Source organism: Oxyura jamaicensis, chromosome 1 (assembly GCF_011077185.1).
Source record: "Oxyura jamaicensis isolate SHBP4307 breed ruddy duck chromosome 1, BPBGC_Ojam_1.0, whole genome shotgun sequence".
Taxonomy (NCBI): domain Eukaryota; kingdom Metazoa; phylum Chordata; class Aves; order Anseriformes; family Anatidae; genus Oxyura; species Oxyura jamaicensis.
The window spans coordinates 40,805,401-40,818,091 of NC_048893.1; the positions used below are offsets into that span (position 1 = coordinate 40,805,401).

Here is a 12,691-nt window from a genome sequence, read left to right on the forward strand (position 1 = left end):
CTTTAATATTTATAATTCTGAACAGTCCTGTTTACAGTATGTCCTTAGGGATTTTTTTTTGTTTGTTTTAACAGCATGCAGCTTGACAGAAATACACTACCCAAAAAGGGATTAAGGTATATACATTTTTTGAGCATGACTGCTGCTTCTCTGTTTTACTCTAACTTTTTCTACACTTTCACTTTCTTTCTCCTTTTATTGATTCTATTTAGAACAGAGTTCTTTGTACTTAGATTCAAACAACAAATATATATATAGAGAGAGAGATTTTGACAGTGGACTTTTTCTTTCCAAGTCTGCTTAGTGAATAAATTTCCTTTTGAGATATATTTTGGAAAACAAATACTGTTAAGAATACTTTTCTTAAGGGATGAATCTTAAGAGGCATTTGGTCCTGGAGATCTAAAAGAAAGAACAAGGTACCTTTGCAACTCAATGTGAATAATTATTGAAAACATTGAGAAAAGAAAATTTTAAGAGGTAGATCTGAACTTGAACTCTGAAGGCCAACACTCATGCAATTTGAACTGAAGACCTACTAAAGTGTAAATCCAGAAAATATTATTTTAGTATCCAAGATTTGTAAGTACAAAATGATCCCTACTACAATTACTCATCTTGGTCCCTACCTAGCAATGTTGAGTCCTGTTCTGCTATTAGTTCCCCAGTAATTATATCCATCTTCAACACAGAAAACAGAAGTCATCTGCCCACTTCTGTGCTTCATGTTTAAAAGAGAGAATCATTAGGTAATTTATCTTGTCTCATCAGGCATGGGAGCTTATGTCCCCAAGCCAGGAAGTAGACTTGGGAAGCAAAGGTATATGTGCATGCACACAGACACTCTACAGCCTTCCAGTCACTGTAATTACACAGCTAGAATCTCTTGAGTTGTTAACAAAAACAAACAAACAAAAAAGTATTTTTTGAAAATTTAAGATAGTGCTCTTCTGCATTATCCTTTCCTTATAAATAATTTAATTGCATTTCCCTTTATCCCCAAACAATCACTTTAGACTAATGGAAACGGTGGTTAATATGAAGGAGGTGTACAGGGGACCCAACAAGGGTACAATGGAATGATTGAGGTTTGTGGCTGTAAGATTGTAATGGTGGCTGAAAGCTAAAAGTGAAATGGAGTGGGGAAACAGTTTGTAGGCATACAAGCTTGATCAGTAATCCCAGGACTGTCAGCTTGATTTAATGTACAGAGACCCCAGCCCAAGACCTAGATCCTGAATTCTCCTTTTACCATCTTTCTGATCTGATAACCACTGGATAACTCTTCTGCACCACATTTAGAAGCAAAGATCATTGCTGCCTTTTTGAAAGGAGAAATGAAGTAAATATTTAATCAGGACAAGATGTTTTAATGCCTTAGAATATTGCATAAAACCCCAAGCACAACATGAGAACTAGCATGTTCATTCAATCTGCTTTCTAAACAGAAATACTTGAGCTTTATGAGCCTGAGGCCAGAATATCAAAAGCCCCTTCTGCTCTGCTGTTGGGGAACACTGATATCACATGACAGTGTTGAAGAAGGTACTCATTTCTTAGCAGGAGATTATGCTGAATGACATGGACTATTGCAGACATTTCTGAAAACAGAGTCTTGGTTAAGACCCACACTACTTGCACATTTTACTGTTTAACCACTGCCAGAATTGCCCTTCTTCCAGCCTTGTCAAAATGTCAGGGGCAATGAGTTATCAGTTCTCCTTCTTAGCCTGTGTGGCAGTTGCACTTGTTTTATTAGATTTTCATAGGAAGCAATTGATGAATGATTTGATTTCCAGATTTCTTCCTTCCCAATAGCTTGTTTCTGCAAATTTTTCCTGTCCCTTTCCCTCCCCCAAATTTGGGGCAGGACACAATGCCAAGTAGCATTCAGAGCAGCAGTCCATGCATATGAACATAAGTGCTTGTCATTACCAATGCAAACTGCTTTTTTAGAGCTGTTGATCTGTTTCAATCCCTTCGTTTAACCAATTGCCCACCTGCTGTGGCAGGTATCATTTCATAAGCAGCTACTCACTTTTCTTGGCTTCAAGTCTGTGCATTGCCCATCCTAGCCATGTGGCTCCTAAGCTTTTGCATCACCCTATACAGTTCCTATAGCTTTGCAGTTCTTTCCTGCCAGCTCAGTTGTTTGTTTTCCCTGGTTTATCATCATATCTCTTCAAAGGAAGAGAATGCTGTTTTGGGGAGGGGGATGAAGCTGAAAGGGTTTCAAGTCTTGTATTTTTTTCTGTTGTAACAAGACAGTAAACATTACCTTGGTAAAATCCCTGGTGATAATCACTTCACTAATTAGACTCAATGCGTTCACAACCAGTGAAGTGTATTTATGTCACACTCATTTCTTTCCAAACTACCCCCTTGTCATTGTTTTGAGCATGTCAGCTGTGGTTTTGCAGATACACTCCATCATCCCGGCAGACGAGTCAGGAGGAAGGAAAGGAGTGGCTACGTTCCCATTCAACTGGAGGCCTGCAAGACACTGGCAGTCAGTCCCCGCTCGTTTCTCCTTCAGCTATGTCTTCATCTGCAACTGGCAAATATCACTTTTCCAACCTGGGTAAATGCTATTTCCCTTCACCATTTCTCCCAGTTCAGAACAGTACCATAAAATTCAACTGTTCATATATCCTAGTTTGTTAAATTAGATCATTCATTTAAACTTCTCTACTACTGTATTTTGGTACTCCAGTAATGGAGAGAAACTCATAGAAGTGTTCATGGAGTAGGTGAGGGTACCTTCTATTTTGTATACAGAAAAAAAGAAAAAATCTCTATGATTGCCCAAGGAGAAGAAAATCTGAGGCAGATTAGGAAATTAGCCTTTAGCTCAAAGCTACTCCTCTAATAACCAATCTGGGGATTAACAGAGGCAGTAGGATTCTTTCCAGTGATTTTAGTGGATTTCAACCCACATGTTAAGCATTGTTTTCTATCCTATGTACAGGTTTGTTTTGGGGCAGGCTTTTCTAATTCATTTCAGTGGCTGGACCTAGCTATAGCTGCATTGGGTCCAGTTTAAGTCCTATGCTTTAACAGAATATAATATTCTAGGATACAATTCACACTTTAGGTTTATTTGATTGCAGGCTACAATTTAGATTTGGTTCTTGCTTCAAGTTAGTACAACCCGAATCTAGTTTTATTAATAATTTTATTTTTTCTTTAATGCTTAATAGAAAACCATTTATTTGCACAGCGCTCGACACAAAACTAGGTTCATAAAGAGCTATTGTATTTAAGTCCTTTTCGTGGAAGTTGCTGCAACGTTTGAAGCATTCATGCTTCTGTCACAGCTTATGGCATTTGTAGGTTACAATCACTTGAAAGGAATTTGATCACGCATACAAACGCCAGGCTTTATTACATATGGGAAAAAGAAGTTGAACAAAGCCACTTTTAAAAATGAAATTGGATGCTGCCTAAGCAGGCCACTGCTTTGGATTTTTTCCACATACTTGCAGTAGACACAGCTGTCTTTAAGCAGTGATTCTCTCACTCTATAATTTTCTGCTTATTACTATCTTCTTTTTCTTTCTGTTCATAGTTCTTGCACTCACATCAGAGAGTAATAGGATATGCTTATTTTATTATTTATTTTGCCATTTTCCTTTCCTTCACACCATTATCATAGCTCTATGGAATAATTGTCTCTCACAGCACAGTTTCAGGCACATCTTGAATGATCTAAAATAAAAGTCTCAATACTTGGGTTGAATTTGGATAGATAGTTAGCTGCTTCTTCTAGACACTGGGTGCATGTAGTCCAGGTGAACTATAACCAGCTTTCCTTCCTAAGACAAACAGACTTTGTGAAAGCTTAAAGTAAATTCATCAGTACTGTTCCAGATTTGAACCATGAGTGACCAGACTATTCCTATTTATTATGATGAGATTCAGTTGGCCTGTGAAGAATTTTAACTTAATATGGCTATCGGTGCTGCAGAAAATCAAAAGACAGATATGTCCTCCTTATGCAATAAAGCTTTGGTCTTTACAGTAGTTGGTAACATATTCATATAATAAAAATTGAAATGCAAATGCTCATTTATTAAAATAGTTGCTTATATAAAATACTAACAGCTTCTTATTCCTTTTTAACTTTTAAGTTTTGAATCTCTCCCATTGATTTTTCTGTCTTGGGCTGTCAAAGTGAACAAGTGTTTATTCAGACACCAGCTTTACTGTTATCACATATTTTACAGGATTAGTCTCATATAACTCCAGCTCCTTGGAGATCATCTCTTTTACCGTTTTGTGGTGGCTTTGGTTATAGGAATAAAAGCCTTTCATTTTCTCAGCAGAGTACCTAAGCCCACCTAATCATGCTCGTCCTACATTAAAACTTTGTGCTGAACCAAAATTCATTTAGTGGAAATGTACTTCATTAATAAAGCTTTGTATTCCAGTGAGCCCAACCAACCTGTCTCAGTTTAACCTTCCTGGACCGAGTATGATGCGTTCAAACAGCATCCCTGCACAAGACACTTCTTTTGATCTGTATGATGACTCCCAACTGTGTGGCAGTGCTACATCCCTAGAAGAGAGACCACGAGCCATTAGTCATTCAGGTTCATTCAGGGACAGCATGGAGGAAGGTAAGACTGAATTATTATTTGGATCAGTGAATAGGCCCCAAAACCTCCACAGTGTAGTAAAATGTTCAAATATTTCTTCTGCAACGTGAAAGTTTAGATAAGTTTGTGAAACTTCTTTGAATTCTCTTGAGATAGACTCACAGTGTACTTCTTTACCCTACAGTATGGTAGATGGTTATTTCCCACAGTAATATGCAATGCAGAGCATATCATACCTGTATATATACTTTATGCATCCCAGAAATTTTGGGGGAAAAGAAGCCATTCTTGGATAATTATTTTGTTCCATTTGCATCAAAATTTGAAGTGTCTAAGCATACCTAGACTACTGTGATTCTATGCTTTCTTAGTCCTACTTCTGAATTTTTTCTTTCAAATGCCTTTTAAAAAATTATTTATTTTTTAATGCCAGTGCCAATTACCATCCCCTTTCTTTTGTGGGCATTTAATTTCCTTACTTCCCTGCAGCCTTCAACAACAAACACAATGAATTCCTGCATTTAAACTCTGCATAAGCAGATTATTAGTCTTTCTGGTTTCTTTATTACTATGTACAACACCTGGAATTTGAATATTATTTTTTGTTTTATGTTTTGTTATTGTTGTTCTTATTTTTTTTTGATGGTTTATTTTTATTTTTTTTTAACCCCAGAGAATTTAACAAGTCTTAACTAAATACATGGTAACATTTTTTTCTGACTAACATTTTTTTTTAAGTCTGATCATTTGCAGGATTCTGTTAAGTACTAATTTCTCACATCCTTTAATTTTAAAAAAATAAAATGTAAAATTTAATGGAGATTCATTCGAGAACATTATCTCTTGCATCTTGCTTACTGCTAAGTGATGACAATATAAATGGTCTTTAAAACAAGCAAATAATAATAATAATAATAATAATAATAAATGTTCCTCTACCTCCAAAGCTCATAGCTATTCCATAAAGAGGAAAAAAGGAGTTGTAGGTGAAATAACGGACAAATAACTCTTTTACTTTTCAATTTTTTCTTCTTTATTTTAGATATGTCAGGCAGACATCTGGGTATGTAATACTAGCAGTAGGGTGCAGGACAGATCAAGCTGTGAGTAGTCAGCACAGAGAGGATGGCTGACTGCACAGAAGCATATCACATAATTCAAGGACAGAGGTGACTACAGACCCTTTGCTGAGCAATAGGTGAATTGTCATAGGAAACAGTGGAAGAGTAATAGAGAAAACAAAGGAAATATTTTACACATAGAAAAAGAGGTGTTAAATCTAGAATTTCAGTAATGGGTTATCAGTGACTTCGATGAAAGCTTTTTCATTGGTCATGTCTCATATCCAGCTAGAGTGGATAACCGCGATCAACCACAGTAAATGGAAGTCAGTGCAGCAATAATAAACAGTTTTCAGGACTTCATGCTCACTAGAGATTAACATGAAATTATGTTGTTGGAAGGCCAAATGTATTTTATTTAAGATATTAGTCCTTAGAAAATTTTAGTGAAACAAGTACTGGGTAATGGGTAGAACCGCTGAGTACAAAAGTAGAACGGGCGCTTAGCTGAAAGCTTAAAAGCAGAGGCTGAAAACCTGGGCTCAACTGCAAGCAACAGGACTTCAGGGATGACCACAACTTTGTATATAATTACCCAGTTAGAAAATTAGATTTAAAGTCTTTTTGACTAATCCAAGTATTCTTGTATTGCCAGCTTGGCATACAGACACCTTGACAGACAGCTATTTAAACAAAATAGTATATTTGTCAAAAAATGGCAGAGTATAAATATTAAATAAGTTTCTTTTGAAACAAAAATGAAAAGAAGTAATGAAATAAATAATATTTAAAGTTCTCTGTTACTATGTCTGTCCTTAGAGTGTCATGAGAAGCAGAAGGGGCAATTTGGTCTTAGTTTAGTCTTCACTCCACATTTTCAGAGAGGCCAGGAACAACTTTTTAAGGTGAAGTCCTTCAATCTTCACTCAGTGCTCTTGGGGCAGACTCTACAGGTGATTAATGGAAGTATGTTATCATACTTCCATTGAAGGGATCTTGCAGTACCCCTTCACACAAACTACAAATGCCAGCATGCACTGGCCTGTGTTGTGCTGAAGAGGGAAACCAGCTGAGCAGATCTGGGAGCTCATCCCAGAGAATGTGAACGATTTTGCTAAGCATATTCTTTTACTAAAGGCAGTTTGCTGATCTTTGGACAGGTATATAAACAACTCAATTTTTGTTTTCTATAAAGACTGTATTTATCAGATGAGTTGTTGTCAAAACAACAAAAGAGATGTTTGGTTTGCTGGTAATAATGCTGAATCTCACTGGCTCACTCTCCTACCTAGCATGCATGAAAGTGCTTTTTCTGTATAAACAATATTTTCAAGTGCAAGAAAAAATGTCAATAGCTTTTCCATACCAATAACTCATAATAACTGCTCTTTGTGGAAAATTGTTTCTCATTTTAAAAAGATGCTTAGTTATTGAGCTATGTGGAAGAAGTTTTATGCTTTCACCAATATTTCATGTTATTTTCCTTTTTTTTTTTTTTTTTAAGTACATGGGTCCTCATTATCACTTGTCTCCAGCACATCCTCTCTCTACTCTACGGTGAGTATTGACATTTTAGAAAGAAGTTCTGCCTGGCTCTGTTGTTGTTCATTTTTTCATAAAACGTTTAATAGTTTGAGGTTTAGAAGAATTAAAATTGCACTGCAATAAAGCAAGAAGATTTAATTTCAACTTTGGTATTATTGTTATTCTATTTTAAAATGTTATTTCCATATTTTTAAGTGATTGATTTAAAACTGCTTAAAATTGCCTAGTGTATATTTTGAAAGCTAGAAAGAAGGTAATAATCTAGGACTTTCACTTCAAGGGGGACCTTATGCTATTGTAGTTAATAATGTTGAGTGCTTTTGCTCATTTTCAGCAATTTTTTCTAATTGCACAATTTACAACGTGTTTTTGCCTTGCTGTTTGAGGTGCATTTCTTTAAAAACACAAGATTGCTTCAGGATAAGGGAGATAAAATTTTCAGTTTAAACGTCTATTGATCTTTGTTGAAAATGACAGCATTATTTCTAAAGAGAAGAATGTCTTAAAAGTTATTAACCTTAGTTAATTAGGTAATTAGACTAAGTAATTGTCAACTGTATTTTCCTGTCTCAAGCAGAAGCTATTTTTTCCTTTTTATTTTGTTGTTGTTGTTGTTGTTGTTATCTTATGTGTAATTTTTTGCTTCTGTTTTTCTGCTAACAAGAAATCATCCAGATGGGATGAGTTAAATACTTTCGTCCATTCTCTTGCTAATATACTATGGCTGCTTTACAATCTATTTGCTAACCACAACTACATGTTGTAGTTACCCTTTTGTCATGAGAGAGCAACCCTCTTACTTATTTTGTACCATGCATTCATAAATAGTTTTCTTCTCTCCATATTTTCAGGTGTTGAATAGTGTCAGTTGCCATCTCTGCCCAGGCCAACATCAGTTCTTGCCTGAGAATATCCAACCCATGCAAGGCGGTGCCACTGTACCACTTATACACCTGACAGCTCTAGCTCTATGTTAAACTCGTGCTAGCCTCAAAGAGGGATGCATCCATGCCCAGAGTGCTCTAACAACTACCACAATGGTCCCTCTCCTATTTCTGTTTAATCATAAAAATGTCTATACTAGGACATGTCTAAAACATCAGTACACATGCATTAGTGGAATAAATTTAAGAAGAGTGTTATCAAATACTGGTGGTGGTAAAAATGATGATCAGTGCTGGAGCACCTCTCCTGTAAGACAGGGCGGGGGGGGACAAGGAGGGATTGGGTTGGAGGCTGATTCATCCTGGAGAAGAGAAGGCTCTTAGGAGACCTTATAGTGGTCTTCCAGTACCTATAGGGTAATGGAAGGTACCCTATAAAAAAAAGGAAAGCTGGGGAGAGACTCTTTGGCAGGGAGTGCCAGGGAGTTAGGGGTGCCTATGGAAATGTAGCAACAGATGCAAAAGGATTGCTGTGATTAACATTGGTTAGCTCAGCCACACCTGATGGGCCTTTTGGAGCCCAGGCTTTATGCTTTGTGGAAGAGCCCTGCAAACCTGAGATATGACCCTGACCTTATACCAAAATCTAACTCCAGCTCTAGCCAGAGTCCAGCAATCCTTGTAATCCTTTGCTTAAGTGTGTCCATGCTTGTGCAAGCCCTGTCACACTCAAAATCCTGTTACAGGGGGAAGGCAGTGAAAGCTGAGATTTTTTTTAGCATAAATTAAGTTTGGGCAGAAGGAGGAGGAGGAGGAGAAGGAGTTATGCAGATTTATTTTTTTAACAAAAAAAAAAAAAAAAAGGAAGGATGGAAAAAATTAGGAATATAGCTATATGTGGGAAATGCCTAAATAAGAAAAATACAGTCAAAATTGTTATGCATGCAGTGTCTAGGATCTATCCATTTGTTCTGGTGTCCTGCTCACCCTTCCACTGCTCCTCTAGGTCAATGGCTCCAGTCTGGGAAGAGTGGGGATGGCAAGGTGTCAGCATCCCAAGTTTTTTGCTGGGAGGAGTACGGTTGCTTGTGGTTTCTTCCACAATGTGTGATAAAGAAAAGGGGAAATGACTGTAAACTAAAAGAGAGTAGGTTTAGATAAGGTAGAATTTTTTACTCAGACAGTGGTGAAGCACTGGAACATGTTGCCCAGAGTTGTGGATGCCCCATCCCTGGAGGTGTTCAAGGCCAGGCTGGATGGGGCTTTGAGCGACCTGGTCTAGTGGAACGTGGCCCTGCCAATGCCAGGGAGGGTAGAACTAGATGATCCTCATGATAGCAGAGAATGGTACTTTTCCTGTAAAATAAACTTTATACTGTTTATCCAACTTCATGCTGTAAGCCAGCAGAATAGCTTCTGAAATTTCTTGCTGTAAATTCATGGTGTAGCTAAGCCTAACTCCTAAAATTATGGATTATACAGACAGGATAATAAAAGTTATAGAAAAATCTTTCAGGGCAAGGAAAGAATTAATATGATAAAATGACTAGGGTTGATTTTCTAGGGATATTTTTTGATCAGAATTTATCCTGCTTGATCCCTCTGATCCTGTGAAAAATGTTTAAACTTTTCAGCAATTAATCAGGAGATGAGGCACAAGTGGAGCAGAAAGATGAAAAGTAGGCAATCAGTATCAAATTATCTGAAAGTATAAGAGAAATACTTCATTTTTCAGTGATGCTGTGCAGTGTCCCATTGCCTCCAGGAAGGGATAGCCTCACAGCATTATGGCACACATAGCCGTACACATGCCCACTTTCAGCTATTACTAGATTCAAGGAGGAATACAAGAGCTGGGTGTTTTACATTCCTTACACAGGCCAGGCTCACTCAGCAGGAACTCCAAAGTAGCTGCCTTTCCATAAATGTCTCAATCAAAGACATTTAGCAGATTTCTCAAGCATTGTCTTAAGCCTTAATGCTAGTGTTTTTCTTCAGTCTAATCACTGGAGGGTTTCAGACAAAGTACAAAATAAAGATCAAGATCTTTACATATTATTATCAGAGGATGGCTGAAAAGCTTGAAATTACTCTCAGAAGATTGATTCTTTGAGAATTAGGACATGAGATTCAGAAGAGACACTTCATGATTTGCTGCTATTGCAATGAATAAGTCCGATGAGACAGATCTTCTGCATTCACTAGTATTTTCTGAATGTATTGGCTTTCTTTTGGGGTTTTCATTTGGGCTTTCTGATAGACTAGGAATCTAGCTAGTGGACATATACACATACAGAGACATACATTTAATTTCACAGAAAAGTAAAAAGTGGACATAGTAGACTCCAGGAGTGAAATACTAATCCCATTTTGGCAGTGAGTACATCTAGCTCTCCAAGAAGTTGAAAAAACTGCGTGATAGTTTAAATTATGATAGGTTGTCTCCAATTTTAATCTCCTCCTGCTCAGAAGGTGAGACACTGCAATTTGCATATCTTTAGTTAATTGCTCTATTTCTCGCACTGGCTTTTCAGCATTAGCTACAGTTAGAATCCCCTGAATTCATTAGCTGTGCTAAGCCAAGCTCAAAGGAGATGTGTAAGGACATGTCATTTGTATGCTAATACTGTAAGACTTCAAAAAAAGAAAACTATATTGCAAGGATTGGATGCTTGGATGTGATAGAGAAATAAAGGGAGGAAAAGAACATGACTTCTTTTTATAGCAAACTTCTGAAGTTGTGAGCCTAAGTGCTGGATTACAGTGGTATCGGCATGAACTCTTAACTGAAAACTGCTCACTTGTATTTGGTTTTCAGATTTTATTTTTTATGCTGAAAATACATCCAGAACCCTCTTATTTCTTTTTCATTTATTTCTTCCGATGTCCACAAAAGATGTCTTGTGGCAGCTCTCTTTTTGACCTCTGGGGAAAGAGACAACACTTCCCTGTATGCTGAGGAAGCCATCTGCTAACAACATGCATCATTTCCTTCATCAATGGGGCCACGGTTGTCTGAGGATGAAGGACAAGGTCTCCATGTGGCAGTTTCAGTAAAAGAAGACCAAGTCTTATTTATTTTATTTTATTTTATTTTATTTTATTTTATTTTATTTTATTTTATTTTATTTTACTTTATTTTATTTCATTTATTTTATTTTACTTATTTTATTTTTTGCTTTTCTTGGCACAGTAGAATGCATAAGGATGAATAGTCTTTCTTGATCTTTTGATATCTTTTCATGCACTACATGTTTGAAGTAACAGTAATGAGAATAGATTTTCAAATTTTTCTGTAGGCAGATCCCATTTCTGTGAATATAAATTAGAAAGCTAATGTCAGTATGTGTGTCACATCAGTGCTGGCAAATAATCACTATTCTAAATTGTTCTCATGTAGTGATTGTAGGTATAGGAGTAGTTTCAGCTAAGGGGAATAGTTTCAGCAGTAGTTTCAGCACAGGGAAATATCACAGCATCTCAGTCTTTTCAGGAACTATTAACAGATAAACATTTATCGAAAGAGGCATTTTCTAAGAGTCTTCTCCCCCTGCATCAGGTTAAGAAATAAAATATTTCTGTAATCATTGATTAAAATTCTAACAACACAGATCTGGTGGTTAACACAGGCTCAGAAACAAGCCCCAAAATAGTTATTTTCATTTGTAATAACACAGATACTGCCAGACATGGGAATTTTCTGAGTAAATCTTATCTTTTTTTTTTTTAAAAAAAAAAAGTATTTCCAGCATTATTTACATCTAATTCTTTTACATATGTTTTTCTTTCATTGATTACTGATCTTCCAGGTAATGTCAGATTGTTTCTCTGAACTTGGGCCACCTCAGATCATGGGGTGCATAAGACTCACTGATTCTTATTTTATGTTACCAAATGGTTTCCTCTCATGCCACATCTTTCCTTTCCACTAGAATTCCACTAAAGCAATATTTTTTCTGTCTGCCAAATGCCTCCTAAATTAGACTACTTTCCTGCTAACAAATTAAATGACTTTTATCTTAGCAGACTTTCAAATATATGCTTTGTAATGATTTTGTTTCTTCACTTGTTGAAAAAGACTGCTGAGTAAATAAGCTTAGCATTATTATATGACACATTATATAACAAAGAGGAAAATATCTACAGTTATAAAATAGCATTAACAAATTTAAGCTAAAACTTTAACAAGCCCTGAGAAATCTTAGTATTTTGATCAGTACTCTGGAATACATTACTTGAAAGTTCAAGTAGCCCTCTCCTCCACCTTCCTCTGTATATGCTTTACTGGTATGCTGCCAATTTCTCTTAGCAGGGATTAGTCAGTTAGGATTATTGTTCAGTATACAGTTAAGCAAATATAGTTGCAGGATCCGTAATAACCATTACGGTATAAAAGTTCACTTGTACAGACTAAGGTACATGAGTGACAGCATAGAAAATATTCTTTCCTATCTTAGAAATGTAGTTTTGTAGTTCAGCTACTCTTCCTGCTTTATCCACTGTTTCGTCCTGTCAGCATGCTGGCAAACTCTTCGCGTTTTCAGCTGGAGCCTCTCCAAGTAAGTTGAAAGGAATTCCATCGATTGTTTTTACTGCATACCTT

The 12,691-nt window shown here is 36.5% G+C and overlaps 1 protein-coding gene across 13 annotated transcripts in view; it reads left to right on the plus strand.

The window, feature by feature from the left end:
* The window catches only part of NAV3 (neuron navigator 3), a 549,850-nt gene that overhangs the window by 495,325 nt on the left and 41,834 nt on the right, over positions 1–12,691 (plus strand). For 11 of the 13 annotated variants that reach the window (XM_035334661.1, XM_035334665.1, XM_035334615.1 and 8 more), the window contains 4 exons: positions 75–116; positions 2,421–2,581; positions 4,431–4,619; positions 7,164–7,216. In XM_035334661.1, coding sequence (XP_035190552.1) covers positions 75–116; positions 2,421–2,581; positions 4,431–4,619; positions 7,164–7,216 — 445 coding nt within the window. The remainder of the gene's footprint in view (positions 1–74; positions 117–2,420; positions 2,582–4,430; positions 4,620–7,163; positions 7,217–12,691) is intronic. The other 2 variants (XM_035334648.1, XM_035334683.1) reach the window with 1 other exon arrangement.